The 22,663-nt window shown below is 45.1% G+C and overlaps 1 protein-coding gene across 1 annotated transcript in view; it reads left to right on the top strand.

Moving 5' to 3' along the window:
* The window catches only part of LOC136624795 (rap1 GTPase-GDP dissociation stimulator 1-A-like), a 117,976-nt gene that overhangs the window by 45,553 nt on the left and 49,760 nt on the right, over positions 1-22,663 (top strand). Inside the window, exon 2 of the mRNA XM_066598731.1 lies at positions 5,414-5,581. Within this exon, the coding sequence (XP_066454828.1) occupies positions 5,414-5,581 (168 nt within the window). The remainder of the gene's footprint in view (positions 1-5,413; positions 5,582-22,663) is intronic.

Genomic DNA, 22,663 nt, shown 5'->3' with positions numbered 1-22,663 from the left:
ATGCTGCGATTTTCCCTCTGCGAGCGGAAAATGGCAATTGATTTTCCCTCGTGGATATGGAAAAGTTATTTTCCATAGCATGTTTATGGGCAGTATTTTTTTCTGTGGAATCCGGAGGTGGACGCCTGCTCCGGATTCCGCAGTGCAAATATGCCTGTGTGCATTGGGGCTTAAGGGCTCATTCACACAAGCGTATATCGGGCACGTTTCATAGGCAGCAGATATACGCTACCCATTTGATGCATTGGTTACCAATGCATCAGTTCAAATGGGCATATTTTCAGTGCGTAAAAACGTCTGGCCAGCAAAGATAGTGCATATGGTGCACATTCCAGGCAGACGTTTTTACTCCGTCCAGAAAAGATTGCTCTATCTTCAGCTTCAGTACAGCAGCCGCTGCCAAAGGCTCCTATGAGAGCCTATGACTGCTGCCAGAGAAGAGAGGTGAGAGGGAGTTTAGCAGCATGACTGCTAAACTCCCTCCCCTTTCCTCCCCCTCTCTGCCCATTGCCAGCTGTCTGCAATGGGGGGGGGGTAGGGTGGGGTGGGAGTTAGTGTGCTTAAGACCCGCCCTCTCCCCCTTGCTGGCAGCTCCCATAAGCTGGAGGAGAGAGGGGGTGAGACTAGCTCTGCTACACTCTCATCCCTTCCCTTGTCCTAAGCTGGCAATATGTGGAGAGAGGGCAAAAAAGTGTCGGAAAGGTGGTGGGAAACTCCCACCGCCCAGCCGAAGGTATCCTGAGGTTGCAGTGTATATGAACTGCAGATTTGGCCATCTGAATGGGCGCTAAAACGGGAGTTGTAACTGTGACTTGGTCACAGCTGCCTCGTTTTTTGCGATTTTCTGCCATACTGTGGCCATGACATGGCCAACTGAAAACCGTTGCACCCGTGTGAATTAAGCCTTATGCAGATAAAATGCAATTGCTGTATAATAGTTATACAACTTTCTATACTTCGTGTTCCTTTACTATTTGCTTGCTGTTTACATTCAAAATAGTAAACCCGTACAAAGCAAGTCCTACTGCCAGCTGGATACAGGTTTATCCATTCTAGACAGTGCTCTGTGAGCTGAATACAACTGCAGGAACTGCACAAAGCCCTGTGATCACTGGCTACAATGTATAATTTTGAAGCCAAGGCTGTTTAGCTCCGAGAACATTACCTAGACTAAATACAAGCACATCCAATTCTCAGCTGTGAGCCAGACTCATTATGTATCAGTGGGCAGTCTAGAAAATGCTCTCTGAGCTAAACTGCCCAGTATAGAGAATAATACACTGGGGCTGATTTTCTAAAAATTCTGAAAATTCAACAGTTTTCTGGTGTAAATTGTGCCAGAAGACTGTCAAATATGCTTTGCACCACTATGTATTTTAGACACTTTTGGACACTTTTTTGCTGTGTCCCATAAACGTGTGCTCCTTTGTAAAAAAACAACAAAAAAAAAAGACGGCATGGCCTAAATTACACCAATTGCTGTGAATTGCGTAAAATTTTTGGTGTAATTATTTGCCTAAACTAAATAGGTGGTTTAACTAGGCAGTCTGATAATTCAACAGACTTACCATTAAGTGATAGTGATTTAGAGACTGTCTGGTCTATGTTTGCACTGTGCTTTAGACAGTACAGTATTAGTAAATACGCCCCATTGTAGCAAGCTAGCAGAAAGATTTGTGCAGCTGTTGCTGATGTAGGCTGCATGCAGACGGTTGAGTCGGATTTCGCTGCGAGAATTCTCGCAGCGGGATGCGGACCCGTGCCCCTGCGCAAAGCAGAGCCGGCCTGTTACCAGTGACATTTCTGTGCGGGCCTAATAGAACATGCTGCGATTTGTTTTCCGTGCGTGATTTCATGTGGACAAATCATGGCTGTGTGCATAGGATTGCATTGTGTAATGCAATCCCATGCAGGCGGGCACGGGCGGAAATTCTGCGTGTGCAGGGGGCCATACAGGGCAGCGCCTAGACTGGATACAATTGTAGCACTTCTCATCTGAGAGCAGAACTAACCATTTACAAGTTTAGTCGGGTCGCACCGCATTTTTGCCTGCGTTTACTATATTTGCCAGTAAAATCTCCTGACCTGTATGGTAAATACAAGCTGTAATGGATATATCACAGTGGCATCCATCACCCATAGGCTAGAGTGGCATCTGTTTAACATACAGTACTGTGCAAAGGTGTTAGGCAGGTGTGGAAAAATATGCTTTCAGAAATAGAAGTTTTAATAGTTTTTTTTGTCGATTAACAAAATACAATGTGACTGAACAAATGAGGAATGTAAATCCCATCAGTATTTGGTGTGCCACTTTTAACCTTCACAACAGCATCAGTTCTTTTAGTAACACTTGCACACAGTTTTTGAAGGAACTTAGTAAGGAGTTTGTTCCAGACATCCTGGAGAACTAAGCACAGATCTTATGTGGATGTCGGCTGGCTCCAATCCTGTCTCCTCATGTAATCCCAGACAGACTGGATTATGTTAGATCAGGACTCAGGGGGGCCATATCATCACTTCCAGGACTCCTTGTTCTTCCTTACGCTGAAGATAGTTCTTAATGACATTGGCTGGATGTTTGGGGTTGTCGTTCTGCTGCAGAAAAAATTTGGAATCAGACACCTTCTATTTTTGAAAACAATTCTTACTTTGCTGCATTTTCCACACCTGCCTAAAACTTCAGCACAGTACTGTATATGTCATTAGCTTTTCATGAAAACAGATTCCATTATAATACATGAGTGACAGAGGCCACTCTAGGGAATCAATCACAGCAACTAATCATCAGTGGCGGATTGAGCACACCAGAGACACTGGGTTCTTCACCATTTTCCCTCCTTCCTCACTGTATCAACAGTTAAGGGGTCCTTCACACGGGCATTGCAATCCTCAGATGCCCGCGTCGTGGCCGAAAATTTGCATGAACGAGAAGCAGCCATGACTGAGCCGTAGCTGCATCTCCCATTTTAACCCTTTCCAATCCACTGTCTGACATCTAAAGACATTCTGATTGAGGGCTGTACAGTTCCGATGTCAGAAGACGTCCGGCAGGGTATTCTTACTGTAGAATACTGGCCGCTCTGTTGCCAGGGGCCTCTCCAGCATGTCACATACAGCAGTACTGGCTCTAACCAGCAGATGGCGCCATTGTATAATGGCAGAAAGAGAAAGCCCCCTAGGAAACCCTGAATCCAAAATTGGATTGCAAAGGGTTAATGCCCATTCATACCATCGGGCTCTGATAAAATCCCCCCCCCCTCCACCCCTTGTCAGCTGCCAGCAAAGGGAGGGGGCAGGTGCTAGTGTGTTAAACTCTCACCCCCTCTCTGCCCCTTGCCTGCTGCCGGCAAGGGTAGGGGGCGGGAGCTTAGTAGAGCTAGCGTGCTAATCTCCCGTCCTGTCTCGCACCCTCCCTTTGCCAGCAGCAATCAAGGGGCAGATGCTAAACGCCACTGCTAAACTCCCTCCCACCTCCCTTTTCCCACAGCTCTCAGGGGCTCCCATAGGAGTCTATGGAACCAGTTGGCGTATTCTGGCCAGAGATAGGTCCAGACTAGAGATGAGTGAGCGTTTTCGTTAAGATAAATTACTCGAGTGAGTATTGCCATTTTCGAGTACATACCTGCTTGCCCGAAAAGATTCGGGGGCCGGCGGGGATGAGCGGTGAGTTGCGTCAGTGAGCAGGGGAGAGGCAGGGGGAGAGGGAGATCTTTTCTGGCAAGCAGGCATGTACTCGAAAATGGCGATACTAGCTCGAGTAATTTGCCTTAACGAGTACGCTCGCTCATCTCTAGTCCAGACCTATCTTTTCCAGTCAGTGTAAAAGCTGCCAGCTGGAATGCCCACTCTGTGTGCTATGTTTTCTGGCTGGCCAATTTTCTACACTAAAAAAAATCACCCATCTGAACAAGTGCATTGGAATCCAATGCTTCAGATGGTCGCAATTTTCATCGTTTATAGCCGCTATAAAACACTTCTGTGAAGGAGCCCTGACAGTAACACTTATCATTACATGGTTTTACGACTAGTGGTAAATTTTCTGTAAATTTGTTGGGAAACTAGAACTCCCAGAATATCTTGAAAGCTGTAGACTTTTACAACTGAAGGTCTGCAGCTCTAACTATATGCTGGAAGTTGCAGTTGGACAATCACAGGTGCTATTCATGGGACACATCCTTTACACATGGGACACATGCCGCACACAGCATTTACACAAGGAAAACATGGCGCACACAGCATTTACATGGGACACATTGGGGTTGTCCGGGTAATAAAAAATATCCATCTGGAGAATATATGTACAAATAACAGAACAAGGACTACTTACCAGTGATATCTCCGCAGCTCCAGCGTTGATGCTCCTGTAATCTCCCATGAAGGCTCCACTTACCTGTGGGGGAAACAGGAGCATTAGTGCTGGAGCAGCAATGGGGGATCTTACAGTATGGTGCATTTGGTTATTTTATTATTCATTTTTTTCCCCATGACTATCCCTTTAATTACATAATGTGCTTTGCACAAAATGATGTATACAGCCCCTGAACCCCGATCCTCAGTGAAGACCCCTATATAAGATATGTAATCTCTGCCCCCCCCCCCCCCCCCAATTTCTTATGGCTATAGGAAGATATGGAGGAAGACCAGCCTTCCCATCCTCTTCCTCCTCCATTTGCAGCCCTGATGAATCAAGCCACTATGTCGGTGCTTCATGGGAGCAGACGGCGGCATCACTATATGATACCGGACAAAGCAATTCTCTCTGCTCTGAAACAGAGGCGGGAAAATTATTACAGCCTTCGCTGTAGCACAACATGCACTTCCGTTCCTCCAACCCCCTGAATTGGCTGCATGGGAGGGTTGGCAGGCTGTAAGTAAAACACATTTAGCATGATGGGCGGTTTGGAGCCCATATTTGGCTGCCCAAACCACGAATATTATAATGACACTGCGCATCACTCATAGATATCTCCAGCCGGAGGTTCCGATGCAGATGTTTAACTGCCCCAACAGTCTTTAGGGATAGTCCAAGAGGTGCAGGGTTTATTTGTGTTAACATAGGGAGTATCTTGGCATTTTGGACGTATTCCAGCTAGAACATGGGCAGCACAAAAAGGTTCCGTGATTTGTGTTTTAAAGGTTGGTAAGTATACAGTATGTCCAACATTGATCCGCTCTTTTAGAGGACACTTGCAACTTATCGTTAACATCAGACACCCTTTTAAGATAGATAGCGGCTTTATAAGCTTTAACTGCTCTTAAAACATGTCGGAAATGCTGAAATGTGGAAGTGCATTAAAGATGTGCGCATACAAGTGAGAATGCAGAATTAAAGTAATTGCTTTCTAATTAATGTTATCCAGGATGTAGGTATTTACTAATGGTTTGTTTTAATGACTTAATCTAATCCTTTTAGTGCCGGAGGAACATATAAAGCCAACTATTTCTGAAGGGGCTGCTGTGTGCCATGCTGAGAGTCTGTGCCAGCATTTGGAGTGCCTCAAACTTTGTGGAGTGGATGGTGAAGATGAGAAGCAGATCCTGCAAAGCCTCAACATGGTCCTGCTGGCAATAGATGAAGACAGTTAAGTATTATGCTAATCTCTGCAAACACTTTCAGCTACTGCGGACTGAGATGTGTGAGTGACGTGCAGCTTCTGCCAGCGCAGTATATCTAGGTCATGGTCAATACAACCTGAATAAAGCTGCTTTACAAAACAGAAGATTTTGAAGTTCATGAGATGGAAAATGAGACATTTTCACGCACCTGTGATCACTCAAAAGCTTTATATTATATTTTGCTTTTTTATATTGTTGCCACTCACCATTACAAATCAAAGCAATATACTGAAGCCCATAAGCAGAACATGCATGTAAGCCAAAATGGCAGCAACAAACAATACATCAAGAGGTCAATACATGCATTATGAAATTGTGCCATCCAGAGGAATTTAAAAGTAACAGGATGCTCTAGTTAGTTAGCTAGTCTACCTAATATAGAATTAGAAACTAATGGAAGTTGTATCATTATCAAACTGTACTTTGTTTAACAAAATGTTATCGATTATGGACCTTAGAAAGGTCAAAACATTAATCATGACTTTCAACGTTACATTCATGAATAAAGTTAGGGGGTTACAAAGTTGAGCAAATGTCCAGAATTACATATCATGTAATACTTCTTACAGAGTAAAATAAAGTATAATTCAAAGTTCTGTTCATTTATTAGAAACACCCATAGAACAATAACATAGAATCAGCCTAAGTAGGGGCTGATTCTATTTTATTTAGAGAAAGACAAGTATAGAAGACAGTGGGGAAAACACATAAGGGGAAGATCATGGCGTGAAGGGAGTTGGGCTGTGCTTGCAGCCAGGGGCGTAACTAAAGGCTCAGGGGCCCTGATGCAAAACGTGAGCTGGGCCCCCCCTCTATCTGTTTCTGTACCCGTACCCGTACGTAAACCATGCTGCACAGAGACATAACTTGAAGCTTCTGGGCCCCAATGCAAAACCTGTAACAGGGCCCCCAACTATAATGCTTTATTCATAGTACTGGGCTCCCTATATGGAGAGGAGAGGCCTTATGGGCCCCCTAAGGCTCCTGGGCCCAGGTGCAATCGCACCCCCTGCACCCTCTATAGCTACGCTCCTGCTTGTAGCTTGTCAAATCAGTGCACTTGTGTTGGCAAGGCAAAGTGAACTCCTCTGTTAATTAACTCCATCAATAAGAACTTCCTAAATCTGTTGGGTGTTTCGGGGGGGGGGGGGGGTACAGGATATACTTGATGGTAAGCTAGATTCCCCTGGGAAGGTCAAAGATCTGGCTGTTGGGTTCCATAGGCGCATAGTGAGCGAGTATTGATATCAAGACGACTAGATTTTTTTCATATACCGTTTCATGGTCTAAGAGGATAGCCACCAGTTTCTCATTGACCATAATCCATGACAATTTGGTTTTAATTAAATCAACACTAACCGATGTTTCCCTCCAGAAGTGAGCGATTGCTAATGCTATGTGCGCAGCTAGGAAACAATAGGATATCCATTTATGAATGAGTTTTGGGATGTAAGGATTAAGTTTGCCCAGTTAAGCTTCCCAGGACGATTTTTGTAACAAAATATTAGTAATGGAATATATGAGTGCATACCTGAATCCAGAACCTGCAAAGTCTACTGCAGCTCTACCAGATATGTAGAAAGGTACCCACCCCTCCGAATCCCCGAAAACATGCCTGACGTCCCTGGAAATGCTGGAGATTCTCTTAGGAACAAAATACCAACACATTAGAAGTTTATAACCTGCTTTTGTAATTAATACGTTAATAGAAATTTTGCAGTCAATATGACAATTTTATGCCACTCTGAAATTGGCAATTCCTTACCTAGTACCTCTTCCCATCTCCTAATGTAGGGGAGTTTATCCTTGGGTATTATGAAGTTGGAGTACAATTTGGCAGTTATTTCAGGGCCCTTGGCATTTGTGCTACAAAAGATAATTCAGACAGATTTAATCTATTTTCGGTAAGGGCCAATACATAATGCTTAATTTGCTGTAGTCAAAAAAATCTCCCCATTTGGAATGGAGTGAACAGCACAAAAGAACTCAAATTGTCTGAAGCCTAATCTATCCACAAAATCAATCATTCTGGTAAGATCTCTGGCTATCCACCATCCAAAGTCAGTTTTGTTCATACCACAGGGAAAGGCAGGATTACCAAATATAGTGGACATAGGGAGCTATTTAGATATCAGGCTATATCTATTCCATAATCTATCCCAGAGCACTAAGGAAGAGAACGGGACAGGGTTTAAGATTGCATTTTTGTATTCCTTTCTATGTCAAAATATACCTTCCAATGATTGGGAGGAAACTGCCTGCGTCTTGATAGATATCCATTGAGGTCTATCATGACAGGAAAAAATTGAGGTTAATTGTGCTAGTTGAGCTGCATGGTAATATTTTATGATATTAGGAACCCCCAAGCCTCTAGCGCTTCGAGACACATATAGGGTAGACTGTTAGATACGCCTGTACCTCCTTCAGACTCACATACTCCCGCACATGCACAGTGACACATCTCACACACCAAGAAGATGGAGGACAAATTTTGAGAGCAATCTGAAGGAGGTACAGAATGGGGGTAGCACTGCACATATGTTTTTAATAAGGCTAATTGGATGTGGTGTGATTTCATTGGTGTGTGGTCTGATAAAAGGATAAGAATTATACTGTATCTGTGAGCTTGACAAAGACTGCTGTTAGACAGTCGAAACGTCACTATTTTATTCACTTTGAAGGAATAAAGATTAGAGATGAGCGAACGTACTTGTCCGAGCTTGATATTCGTGCGAATATTAGGGTGTTCGGGATGCTCGTTACTCGTAACGAGCACCACGCGGTGTTCGGGTTACTTTCACTTTCCTCTGTGAGACGTTAGCGCGCTTTTCTGGCCAATTGAAAGACAGGGAAGGCATTACAACTTCCCCCTGTGACGTTCAAGCCCTATACCACCCCCCTGCTGTGAGTGGCTGGGGAGATAAGGTGTCACCCGAGTATTGAAATCTGCCCTTCCCGCGGCTCGCTACGAATGTATTCTGACATTAGTTCAGGGAAAGTGGTATCGTGTTGGAGCTGTTATAGGGAGAGTGTTAGGTGTATTGTAGGCTTCAAGAACCCCAACGGTCCTTCTAAAGGCCATAAATCGTCTCTATATGCACTCAGTGGGGCCGGCGGCAGCAGCGCCGACCCCATTGAGAACATATAGAAGACAAATCCTTCTTTTCTGCCACAGCTGTAACAGCTGTGGCAGAGAAGAACAATGTTTGCCCATTGAATTCAATGGAACCAGCAATACAGCAGGTTCCACTGAATGCAATGGGCTGCCGGCGATCGCAGGATGAATGGTCGGGAAGGGGTTAAATATATAACCCCTTCCCTGCAATTCATCCAGAAATGTGATACACTAAAAATATATACCGGCGTATAAGGCGACGGGGTGTATAAGACGACCCCCCAACTGTCACCTTATACGCCGGCAATACAGTGGAGCAAAGAATAAAAAGCATTACTCACTTCTTCAGACGATCTGCGCCGCTCCTGTAGACTGTCACTCCTTCCTGGTGTTCTGCGGTGCTCCTGCAGGCTGTCGCTCCCTCCTGGTTCCCGGCAGAGCATTGCTTTCTCTACGAAAGGCTTTAAATCCACGCCTCCAGAAACACACGTGCCTTCAGCCAATCACAGCCAATGACAGTGATGTCATTGAATTGCTGTGATTGGCCGTGTTTCTGGAGGCGGGGATTTCAAGCCTTTCATAGAGAAAGCTTTAGTCCGTGGACCAGGAAGGAGTGACAGTCTGCAGGAGCGGCGCAGATCGTCTGAAGAAGTAAGTACAGATAGTCCCCGACTTGCGAACATTCGACTTACGAATTTCGCTAGATACGAACTATCTGTCCTGCACAGTATGATGTAATGCTATGGCATTACATCATGCTGTGCAGGGACCGGGCAGGCTTCTATCAAGCCTGATAGAAGCCTGTCCGGTCAGATCGCGGTTGCTGGGCAGCCGGGGGCCTTCTGAAAGGCCCTAGGGCTGTCTATGCAGAGCGCCTAGCAAGCCGTGCGCTTGATAGGCACTCTGCATAGGCAGCCCTGGGGCCTTTCAGGAGGTCCCCGGCTGCCTAGCAACCACACAGCGTCCCGCGATCTCATCGTGGGACGCTGTACGGGCCCCCTGAACGTCGGGTGCCGACTGTTTCTTACAGCGGGCACCCGGCGGCAGCAGTTCCGACGAGCCGCGCCGCTCGTCAGAACTGTTAACGCTTTAAATACCGCTGTCAGAGCGGTATTTAAAGTGTTAACAGTTCCGACAAGCAGCGCGGCTCGTCGGAACTGCTGCCGCCGGGTGCCCGCTGTAAGAACAGCCGGCACCCGACGTTGTATGGAGCAGGATCCACCCGCGATCCCGCTCCATACTACTACTTGTTCGACTTGCGAACAAAACGAACTTGCGAACGGGCTCCCGGAACGGAACCTGTTCGCAAGTCGGGGAGTAACTGTAATGCTTTTTATTCTTTGCTCCACTGTATTGCCGGCGTATAAGGTGACAGTTGGGGGGTCGTCTTATACGCCCCGTCGCCTTATACGCCGGTATATATTTTTAGTGTATCACATTTCTGGATGAATTGCAGGGAAGGGGGTTATATATTTAACCCCTTCCCGACCATTCATCCTGCGATCGCCGGCAGCCCATTGCATTCAGTGGAACCTGCTGTATTGCTGGTTCCATTGAATTCAATGGGCTAACATCGTTCTTCTCTGCTACAGCTGTTACAGCTGTGCCAGAGGAGAACGATCTTTACGCTGACAGTGCGGGGGGGGGGGGCCCACTCTTGCTGCTATTGTGGCTTAATAGTGGGACCTGTGAACTTGAGATGCAGCCCAACATGTAGCCCCTCGCCTGCCCTATCCGTTGCTGTGTCGTTCCCTTCACTTTCTTGAATTGCCCAGATTTTCACACATGAAAACCTTAGCGAGCATCGGCGAAATACAAAAATGCTCCGGTCGCCCATTGACTTCAATGGGGTTCGTTACTCGAAACGAACCCTCGAGCATTGCGAAAATTTTGTGCCGAGTAACGAGCACCCGAGCATTTTGGTGTTCGCTCATCTCTAATAAAGATACATCCATGGGAATGTAAGTTTTTTTTGGTATCTAAAGTTTCATGTCCTTTACTCACTCTATGGAGTTTCTGCCATTTTTTGGTCCGATCTGCAGACGCGCTTGCGATCTGCAGATATATAGACCCAATCCATCCCAATGGGAGCAGGCATATGTCAGTTTTTTATGCAGATGTGCGATAAATTATAGGACAAAACGATTCGCAGAACGCGCCTATCTGCGTTCTGTGAATCGTTGTGTTCTATATATGCGCTCAGTGGGGCCGGCGGCAGCAGCGCCGACCCCATTGAGAACATATACTAAAGATCGTTCTCCTCTGCCACAGCTGTAACAGCTGTGGCAGAGAAGAACGATGTTCACCCATTGAATTTCAAAGGAGCTGGCAATACAGCCGGCTCCATTGAAAGCAATAGGCTGCCGGCAAGTGCTGTATGAATTTTCGGGGAAGAGCTTAAAAGATAAGCCCTTCCCTGAAAAGCATCCTAAAAATGTGTAAAAATAAAAAAAAAATGTATATTCCCCTTTTTGCTGCAGCCAGAGTTCAGCCGTGTCTGGCCGGCAGTTCTCCTGAACTGCTTTCTGTAGTATTCAGCAGGCGGGGATGAATGACAGCTGAGAGTTGCCTCTGATTGGTCTCTGCGCTCAGCCAATCAGAGGCAGCACTCACTCACCCATTCATGAATTCATGAATGGGTGAGTGAGAGCTGCCTCTGATTGGCTGAGGGCTGTGACCAATCAGAGGCAGCCCATTCAGCAGGCGGGGATTTTAAATCCCCGCCTGCTGAATGCTACAGAAAGCAGTTCAGGAGAACTGCCGGACGGACGCGGCTGAACTCCGGCTGCAGAAAAAAGGTATCTTTTTTTAATTTTATTTTTACACATTTGCAGGATGCTTTTCAGAGAAGGGCTTATAATTTAAGCCCTTCCCTGAAAATTCATACAGCACTTGCAGGCAGCCCATTGCTTTAAATGGAGCCAGCTGTATTGCCGGCTCCATTGAGTTCAATGGGCGAACATCGTTCTCCTCCTCCACAGCTGTGCCACAGCTGTGGCAGAGGATAGCGGGCAGCGCTCCTTTGATCAGGCCCTTTCGCTAAAAACGCTGCTAGGTGCAGATTTTTCAGCGTATCGTTGGCCCCGGTCATGTGATTTGCGGAAGCACATCCGTTATGCAATCCGCGAATCGCAGGAAAAAAGACTGTGTGACTGAGGCCTTAGTTATAGCCTCTGTAGTTTTGGAGAGCTTGCTGGATAGCATCTCTCTAAATCGAGCTAGAAGTATGGCGTCCGGGGAGTAATTTGATTGGCACGAAGGGGCTGATACTGGCATTGTGGCAAGAATTTCCAGGTCTTTTTGCATATTGAATGTGAGGTTGGCACCTTCTTGGCCATAGAACTCCTGTGACAGTGAGTCTAAGTCAGGACTTTGCGGTGTTTGAGAAAAAGATCAGGTGTCATTTGGCTTAAGGCTGATCTCCGCGTTGAGCCTGCTTGCTATTTCATCGGTGGATGTAGTTTGTCATGCATATTAGGTCGAGTAGTTGCCATTTCTAGAATGTCTTTTACTGATCGTTCTCTACTATTAAGTGGTGTTTTGGTCTTCTTATGGCCTCCTCTGGCCATTCAAACAAAGTAAAATGAAATGCAAAGTGACGGGTTAGATTACGTGGACCTTAGACGATGCTGATGTTAGCTGAATTTGACCGTGCAGAGCTACACAGCTCTGTGACTACATGGTAGGTAGCTGCTTGGGTATGCCCAAATTGTGTTGTGTGACGTTAGGAAGGCACCATGTACAAAAGGGCTCACAGGTGGCAGTGCGGCTGGAGGTGGTATTGCAGCTGGGGGTGCTATGGCAAATGTTGCTGTGGCAGGTGGTTCAGCGGCTGGTGGTGTTGCAGCAAGAGGTGCTGGGGTAGATGGTGCTGCGGATGGTGGTGCTGCGGCAAGAGGTGCTGCAGTGGGAAGTGCTGCAGCTGGTGGTGCTGCGGTAGAGGATACTGGGGCCGGTGGTGCTGCAGTAGATAGTACTGCAGCTGGTGGTGCTGTGGCAGATAGTGCTGCAGCCGGGGTTGCTGTGGCCAGAGATGCTGTGGCTAGTGATGCTGCAGCTGGTAGTAAAGCGCTGCAGCCTGCAGTGCTGCAGTCTGTGCTGATGCAGATAACAGTGATGCAGCTATTGGTGCTGCGGCTGGTTACTCCCTGCTGCTCAGAGGCTTGCAAGGGCCCCAAGAGCTTCCAATGCCGTTGTGCAGAGTTTATGGCAATGCTGGGGCCACCTATTACCCCCAGGAAGCTGTGGAATCACGGCTTATGGCTTTACTTATTGCTGGGTTTTTTTAAGAATGTGGGGTGAGGTAGACAGAGGGGTCTCCACTTTACTTGTATTGTAATGAGGAGGGAGGGGGAATCATTGTGCTCGCAAACTGTACTTTGGTTGAGCTGTCAATGCTAGTTTATAACTCATCATAATATCTTGGTGTGTTATTAATTAAATCTTTGCTCAAAAAATTATCACAATGCACTGGAAAAAGAACTGGAGGTTTATCAGCAAGTGATGGCAAAAGCTAACGATTCTGCTATCATGAGCTGCATGCAGTTTACGCTTGTAATTAGCTGAAAACATACTAGTGGATTTTGAATGCAGAGCCAAGAGGGGAACTAAAGGGAAGGGGAAGTATAAATAATGGATTTACATGTTTACTTTCTTATGGATCGACTGGCTTTGGCAAAAAAAAAAAATTTTAAACGCCATGTCCGATTTCATCCTCGGAGTATGTTCACACATAAGAGAAATGCTGCAGATTTCTGGTAGCACTTGGAAACAACATTCCCAACATGCCCTGAATAAAATTCTCTGCTTGACAATATAGTAGAAAATATGTTTAATATCAGCACACACTACCCGAAGTCACTTAGGTGGTGCTGAAGCATTGCAGAGTCATGAGTCATGTCTCCTATCACGCCATTAATCCTTGATTGACATCCTTCTGGAAGTTTGACATCAGTGCTAGAGAAATTATGCTCAGGGGCAGAGGCGTAACTAAAGGCTCAGGGGCCCGGGTGCAAAAGTTCAGCTGGGCCCCCCTCCCTCCTTCTGTACCCATACCCAGAGTCGTATCTTGAAGATTCAGGGCCCCAATGTAAAACCTGTAACAGGGCCCCCAAACTATAATGCTTTATTCATAGTACTGGGCTCCCTACATCGAGAAGAGAGGCCTTATGGGCCCCCTAAGGATTCTGGGCCCGGGTGCAACCGCATCCCCTATAGTTACACCCCTGCTCAGGGGATCTCAATCTAGGAGGAACTGGCATTGTTATGACCCCGTACATGCTTTCCTGGCCCCCTCTATAATGTCATACATGTAATGTCTAGTGTTGATGCACTGTGCAAAATGTCTTGTTCTTCTGACATGTGTATTGCACAGCTGCAGTGTGTGATGGGTTAATGTCTGCAAAGTGTGAGCTGTCTGCCTGTAAAATTAACAATTCTTTTCTGTCACGTGATATGAAAGAGGTTATAAAAGTGAGTGCTTGAGAGCAGGAAAAGGTTCCATCTCGTAGAGCTGCTAGAAAACACAGAGGCACATGGGGGCACCTTAAGCCCTCATGTGTTGAAGATGGAAGAAGAGGAGAGCTTTCCCGAGTGCAAGAATCTGCATGAAGTGTAAGTGAGCCCCAGAGAGAGAGTGAGCAGAAAGAGCAAGTATAGTCTTTCAAGGCCTAGTGCAGAGGTACTCAATCATTTGTTCGTCCTGAAGTCTGGGACCACTGATAGAGATACTCTATAGTCATTGTTTACACTCAAACGTCCTGAAGTCTGAGTCCCCCTGAGGGAAGGTACATTTGTTTGTTTAGTCACGCACAGGTGGCTTGAAGTCTGGGTCTGCTGTGTGGAGGCACTCTAGTCTCTTTAATTCCTGCACTATTCAAACCTGTCCTTTGTGCCTTGAATTGCTAAAGTTGACGTTTCAAGTAAAAGTTATTCCAGGCCCTGACCGCTTCCGGGGACCTGAAGTACTGTACTACTGTCTGTGGCTCATTTATTTCCCTACTGATGTTGGGGGGCAGGGGAACGGTGGCATCACCCATGACAACTAGAACCCCTGTTTCCCAGTTTATTGGGCATCTCCATGCCTGACGTGTCAGTAAGAGGCCCAGCGCTGCCCTGGCCTTGGTAATGTCTATCCCTTTAGGAGGGAGCGTGGTAAGTGCCACCGTGACAAGTCAGCATCTTGCCCTTCCAGCTTCTTAGCGTATGCCATGTGTCCGGGGTCATCCTACGGGACACTGCAGCATGATAAAAGATATGACCAGGGAGTAAACTCCCGGAAAATAATTTGCTTATTCCCCATGCATTCTGGGAAGAGTGAAGAGTTTGCAGAGTGCAATGGGTTGCTAAGGCTACCGGAAGCTTGCTCAAGATCTCTGGATCTGCCATGCAAGCCAGCCTACTAGACCCTGCAGTAGGGTCTAATAAGAAACTACATGGGTAGTGAAATGTAGTATGCCAGCAACCAAATTATTACATCATCAATTCCCCTTGAAGGACAGAAAAGTGGGTAAAAGAGTGTAAAAGAAAAAAAAAAGTTAAATAAAGTTTAGTCAAAAATAAATCTAGAGGTAAAAAAAATCCTCCAGAAAAAAAAAACTTTTTATGGGAAGAAAGAAAAATCACCCAAATTCTAAAAAAAAATATCCTACACGTGATCAACATAAAGACTTATTTTTTTTTTAAAAACTGAATGCTGTTTTTTGTTCATCTACCCATTCAAAAACATAATAAAAAGGGATAAAAATGCTACTTCCAGGTTATGCATAGTATTGCAGCTGCATTTAAATAAATGGGTAGAAGCTGCAATTCCTCAACCCAACCTGTGGACAGGAGTGGTGACATTTTTGGAAGTCAACAAGTATGTTGTTTTAACACTGGAGCACCGCTCTGAGTGCTTACATCAGAAAGTTAAAAGAAAAACATGGTATTTCCAGACATTTTGGAAAATTGGTTGCAGTTACTGACATTCAGTATCTCTAAAGGCTTCACGAAGTCAGTGATTACAGAACATGCAGACGTCATTTCACAATGCCATTTACCTAACTTGAGCAGCAGTTGGCTAATTTTACCTGTCAGTCCTCTACAGACGGCCTTGGAAGACAATCTCATAGTTTTATGATTCATTTTGTTAGCATGGCAACCAGGCCGCCTCAACGAAAGGTGACAGATGGAGTTTTTAAAAGGCTCTGCATATATTTTTTGTTACTGTATTTCACCATTCAGAAGAAGGCATTGTAAATCGGCCAATGTAATGTCTACTTAACGCTTCTTGAAGATGCTCAAAGGAAATGAAGGCAATTCTTCGGTAATTATAGGATGGAACAGTTTAAAACGTTTTTCAGCAACGACACTTAAATAGTAAGTTTTATATAATCTTTAGAGGGATTACTACTTCAATGTATTACTGCATTTAAACAAGAACTAACAAAAGTGTTAACTATGAAGGTCATTTACGATTACAAGGAATATATGAAGAGCTTCTAATAGCTTAGTCCTTGTCTTTGCTGCATCGGTCATACTTCTCTGGCCCTATGACAACAATTGTTGTCTGTGTTCACGTTTATTAAGCTTTGTTACAAAAATATTATATGAATACACGCTCCATATCAATGTCAACTCAGGGGTTCAGCTATATAGGATGTAGAAGTAGTGCTTGCACTTGGGATCTGGCCCCTGAGGTGCCAAGAGCCACATAAGGGGGTAGTATTGTAATTGGCACCTAGTAGCTGGGGGCTCTATCATAGATTTTGCAGTGTGGAGGAAGTTTAAATTTCGTGTCTGTAAGCAGATGTACATAAAAAACACTTCAGTGAATGTAAGGGCCCATTCACACAAGCGTATTTTCTGTCCATATTAAGTCCATATTTTTCACTGACCGAATATGGACCCACTGAATGAAATTGGTGCATTCAGATGTGAGTTTTTAAAAAAATTCCAGTATGTCCTATTTTGGTCCGTATGAAAGTCTGTGGAGGTAAAAGAAAACGCAACGAAAACACATTTTTAATATGTTGCCAGAAGACAGTGGAACAATAAAAGTGACATCAATTGGACCAACTTACTTTTTTTTGCATGCGTGAAAAATGAAGTGAATACTAAAGTTGTTCTCACACATGCGTTCACAAGACACCGTGTTTGAAATCGCTGTATTTTCTGAAATTTCAAGCAACATTTAAAAGCGCGAAAATTGACCAGGCAGCGCTCAAAAATCACGGCATCTCTAACGTTCAAGTGCAGGTCTGTGAAGCCCTATTAAATTCAATAGGAGCGATGTACCACGCATTCAAAAACACAGCTCAAAATCGCAGTAAAATGCTGTGATTTTGAACATGGCGTTTTGTGAACGCATGTGTGAGAGCGAACTAAGGCTAATTTCACACGGTTGAGCATGATATTGGGCTGTGAAACTTAGCCCAATATCGCGCTCGCCAACAAGCAATGTCTCTGTGAATGCAACGAGTTTTTGTGTTAAAACCACCTTGCATCTCTTCAGAAAAGTAGCGATCCTCAGCCGTGGAGTGTTTCCCATTATCAATGGGTAAACCTTGCATCACATTTGCATACACCTTGCGATGGGCGATATGAGGTATTCCGAGGGAATGCCTAAAGATAGGACATGCCGCGATTTTTTCCCCACACGGCGATGCAAGAAAAATGATAGCTCATGTGTTTGAATGGGGTTCATATTCGTGCATGAAAGTGTTCTAATGCAGCATGGACATAAAACCGCACATACGCACCAAAATCGCACATACATACTCTGAAAAAAGTGCATTTTTAATGAACCAAAATTGCATACGCCCATGTGCATGAAGCCTGAAAAAACATTCTTGTATGAAAGTTGACAGTAATACTGTTCTGGTCCTTGGGCTCAGTCTGGTACTAAAGCTTTTCACAATTCAGGCAAATTGAGCTAACTGCAATACCAGAGACAGCCCATGGACAGGAGTGGCGCTCTTCCTGAGAATAACAGCAGACCCCTTTTTTTTCTTACGGACAATACCTTTAATGATTATGGTGATTTAAAGGGATTTTCCAGGCAAAAACTACTTATGACTTATCCTTAGTGTTATGATGTGGTTGTGGATCAACTGTGTCTTCCTACCGAGTAAAACCACCCAGCAGGTCGGACAGCTGACTCCAGAAAGGAAACTGCGAAAAAGCTGAAACTCGGTACAACGGCTAAGGACAGACCTGACACTGAACTAGGATGGGCTAAATAACCCTCACCTGGAGTAACCCCTGAAGGTGGGGAGGTCCAGGCCACCTTGCCTATCCCTAACTCCTAGTTGGCCCCGCCTACCTGGTGAAGACAGGGAGCGAGGGTCAGTTGCACTGAGCTGAGCAGTGATGGAGGAGTGAAGAATGAACATGTAGCAACAGCAGGACACGATCCTACACAGCTGTAACAGACACAGGAGATAGACAATGGACAAGCTGCAGTGACCAGCAGCAACACAGACAGAAAGCTGGATTTAAACAGAAACACCATACTATCCAGCAAAAGCACACACAAAGAACTGGGCGCCACCAGGATAGCTGCAGCGGCAGCTCACATGCAATGCAAGGAATAATACAACACCACCAAGTATTCTGGGAAGATTCAATAGGAAGATAATTGCAAATCACATCTAACTGGGTTGAGGAGCCAGACACAGTGGATGCTGGAAGAAACAGAAGCAGACTCAGGAGGCAGGATGATGCCTATGTCTGTTAGACCTAACACTCAAGATAGGTCATCAATAGTTCATCACCGAGGATCTGCTGCTCAGGAACCCCTATGATGAACCAATCACCCAGCCCACAATCAGTGCAGCGGGTTAGATTTGCGTCATAGGGGACGGCAGGTAAAGTACTTCAAAATTTAAGGGTCACCCACATAGGTATAAGCAGGGTATTTATGTGTGAAGTCGGGCCCCTTAGCAATAATTCTCTCAGACTTTTTTCAGGACTTACTATTCTGTGCTCAAACTGGATTATAATCAATAAAGGACAGCCACCACCCCACGCATAGCCAGGTAGTAGTAGTGAAAATGGGGGAGGATTAGCCCCCTCCCTCCATAGGCAGACAGAGAGTTTCTAGTTTAACCCCTTGAGTGACACGCCCGGAAATTTTCCGGGACGAGCTCCACTGCTCATAGCGACATAGCCTGGAAGATTTCCGGGCTATGTATCACTATGGGAGCTGCAGAGCACAATGCCACAAGCTGTGACACTGTGCTCTGCCTGCACAGACCCACAGAGAACAAAGCAAGGGCTTTGAAAAACCAGCAGAAGATATTGCAGATATGTCGGCAATCTCCTGCTTTGTTTACAGGTTGCCATAGAGACCATCGGCTTGTCAGAAGCAAGCCGATGGTCTCTGTGGCAGGGAGAGCTTGGTGCTTGGCTGTCAGAGGACAGCTAGGTACCTGCTCTTACAGCAGAGATCAGAGAAAACCTCCGATCTCTGCTGTGTTAACCCTTTATATGCTGCAGTCTATGTGACTGCAGCATGTAAAGGGCTGTCACTGCAGCATGTAAACGGCTGTCACCATCGGACCCCCGGAATGTGATCAGGGGTCCTGATGGGTCCCTGTGGAAGTCCCCTAAAGGGACAAAAATAAAAAAATTTAAAAAAAAAAAAGTAAAAAAATTATTTAAAAAATCATAAAAACACTTGTCTCCTCTTACTTTGTAAAAAAATCAAAAATACAATCACACATGTGGTATCCATGCATCGTAATGACCCAGAGAAGGAAGTTAATACATTATTTAACCCCTTAATGACATGGCCCCTTTTTTTCTTTTTTCCCCATTTCTTTTTTTCCTCCCCCCTGTTTAAAAAATCACAACTTGTCCCACAAAAAACAACCCCTCATATGGCCATGTCAATGGAAAAATGAAAAAGTTATGGCTCTTGAGACGCAACTGCAAAATTAGTTGAAATTCAATGATTAGACCATTTTAAAAAACCTGCCCTGGTGGGCACGACAGGGTGGTAGGAAACCCGCCACTCAAGGGGTTAATTCTCTGGTGGATTGTCGCCACAGTATATAGGTGAGTATCTTTCAGAGAGCCGTAAAAAACTTTTTAGGGATCAAAATAGGTGTATTCTGGAATATATACATAAATTTAGCTTCATTTTGATTAGGTTTATGCGACCCACTAGTGTCAGTGGGATTGAAGCCCATCAAGTTGCCATACCTCCTGCCCACTCCAAAAGTGGGGCAAGGTTGTCTCCATAGAAATGGTCAACAGACTTTCTCACCACTATCCAACCAAGTAACCTGTCTGTTCACCTCAGAGGGGCAGGGAGAGCCAAGGAGGTCACAGGGACATTGATCACCAGAAGCCCAGTTTTATCCCAATTGACCTTCACCCCAGAGTATATTCCGAATGTATGAAAAATAGAGAGTACTGCGGCCAAGGAAGAATCTGGGTCCTGCGAGAATAAAAGAGTATTGTCCACCTATAACACCACCCATTCTTCATATGCTGTCAGTCAGGACCCCGCGACCTTAGTTGACGCTCTGAGTTGGATCCCTAAGGGTTCAATTGCAATTGCAAAAAGTGCTCGGGCAGAGGACAGTCCTGACGTGTTCCTCTAGCCAGGGAGAACAGCTTAGATATATAGGTGTTTGTGCATATCCAAGCCACCAGGAAATAGTACAGTGCTTGCACCCATTTAATAAAGCTCACTCCAAAACCGAACTAAGTCATCACCTCCCACAGATGTCTCCACTCCACTGAATCAAAGGCCTTAGCTTGGTCAATGAAGACCATATTATGCTTTTCCCTGTTGGAGTGCGACAATGCATGGTTAGGGAAAACTCTTCTAACATTCATGGTTGCCTTCTTGCCCAACATGAATCCCAATTGATCAGCGTGTAGAATATGGCTAAGGGTCCTATTTATGTGTCTTGCCAGTATTTTTGCTAAGATTTTAATATAGGAGTTGTTACGTTCATGTGGGCTAGTGAGCACCAGGCCCACAGGAACGTTACCTGAATCAGGAACACCAGCTGAAACAACCACCTCTCCTTATCTTCTACCAAGGAAGATGACCAAGGACCTATCTGAGCGAGGACATCATCCCAATAGGGGATAGCCCAGCAGTCGTTGAATCTGGGCCTTTGCTGCCCCTAGAAAACCACACACCCAGGCTAGGATGCATACACATGCCACCACCGACAGGGACAACTGGACAGGATAAGAAGACAGAGCCAAAATCACACCATACAGCAGCCAATACGAAAACACTAGTAGCAGATGTTAATGCTATAAATGTCAGGTATTTCTTGACATTCTGGCCAAAATATAGAAGCAGCTGGCAGCGCGACATAACCAAACAAAACCACAACACACAAACCTCTTGCAGCCACCACACGTAGAACCTGCTCACACAACACAGAGAGAGAAATGAGAACAGAGAAAGCTAAACACACCCACACCTGGGAAGACAGCTTTTATGTGTACTGACCTAGAGTGATTGGCTGACTGGAGACACATACACGCCCAGCCAACATAATTCCCACACCTGAGCAGGAGAACTGCAGAGCAGCTGTAGTAACAGACCTCAGGAGACAGACGTAACACTTGTTAAGGAGGGAGATGGGTCGGTATGAGCCATATTCGCTGGGGGCCTTCCCGAGTTTGGTAATTAAAACTATCAGGGCCTCACATATGGTTGCCGGCAAGATCCCTTACCGAAGGAGCTTCGGGGCTATGAATCCTGTGGGGGTTTTTTTAACCGAGGATAGTTTTTGCCTAGAAAACCCCTTTAAATTCATTCAGTTATCTCTAAGACAACTGTAAAGAAGAGCGCATCACAAGCAAGAATACTGTCATGATTGTATAGGAGCAAAGAGACTACATAAATTGCACCGGAGAAGAGTATATATTGAAAAATATTGTTATATCAATCTGGAACTTCTGTAATCTGATACCAAAATTTTTTTTATTATTTGTTACTAACAAAAAATAGGATTTGTTATAATGCTTTCCATTGTTTCTATACAGTATGTGGGGGTTTAGGAGAGTATAAATAAGCCTTTCACAGAATGTGCCCCCATATAAAGAGTCATAGCCAGAGAATGCCTCCATGGTAATTGCCGTATCTGTCATGAAGTGCCTCTATATACAGTGAATGAATGATCTGATAAACAGTGACTTACAGCCAGAATACCCAAATCTACAGTGATCCAATCAAAGTGTATCCCATATATAGTGACTTGGCCAGATATTACCCCTATATACAGTGCTACCATACACAAGACCCCTAGCAAGAAAAGTCTATAATACATAGTGGCATGGTGAAAGAGTCCATTTTCACCATCCAGAGAGAATCTCATACACAGGGCCACAAAAAGAGAGTACCACCATATACAATGTCCCATCCAGACAGCGCCAAATGTGATGAAAGCTTCTGGAAGAACAGATGTGACCCGAGGCAGTGATAGAATTATGCAAGGGAAATCAGCAAACATTCGCATTTCGAGGCTAGTAAGCCTCTTCTTCAGAATAAACAATAATATGACAACAGATAGGACATGTGTTTAAATGTTGTTTGTTTTGGGTTGGCTGCGCATGTAGTAAAGAGAACTTCCTCCCAATATAGACCTACGTTACACATGGTCACTGAAGATATAGTCCACAAGCACATTGTTCTAATCTGGGTTGTTCCACCTCCCCTCTTTTTGCTACCACTGCCCAACCAGACAGCACAACCAAAATGCATAAGTCAGAGAACCCAAATATACAGTGTCCAAGCAAGAACATGCCTCCGTACACAGTGTGCCATGGAGTGTATTCAACAGAGGGAACCTACACTCAACGATGAGTCTCTTGGGCAGGCAGTTGGCAATTACCTCCAGTAGCTTTCTGGAGATTCTGGTTGAAGAGAGGTTTTGTGGCTTGTTCACATGATGGAGCTTCAGAGCAGATTTGGGC

The sequence above is a fragment of the Eleutherodactylus coqui genome, chromosome 4, assembly GCF_035609145.1.
Source record: "Eleutherodactylus coqui strain aEleCoq1 chromosome 4, aEleCoq1.hap1, whole genome shotgun sequence".
NCBI lineage: Eukaryota > Metazoa > Chordata > Amphibia > Anura > Eleutherodactylidae > Eleutherodactylus > Eleutherodactylus coqui.
Note: the sequence above shows the minus strand (reverse complement) of the source record. Positions and strands in the feature narration are given on the sequence as shown.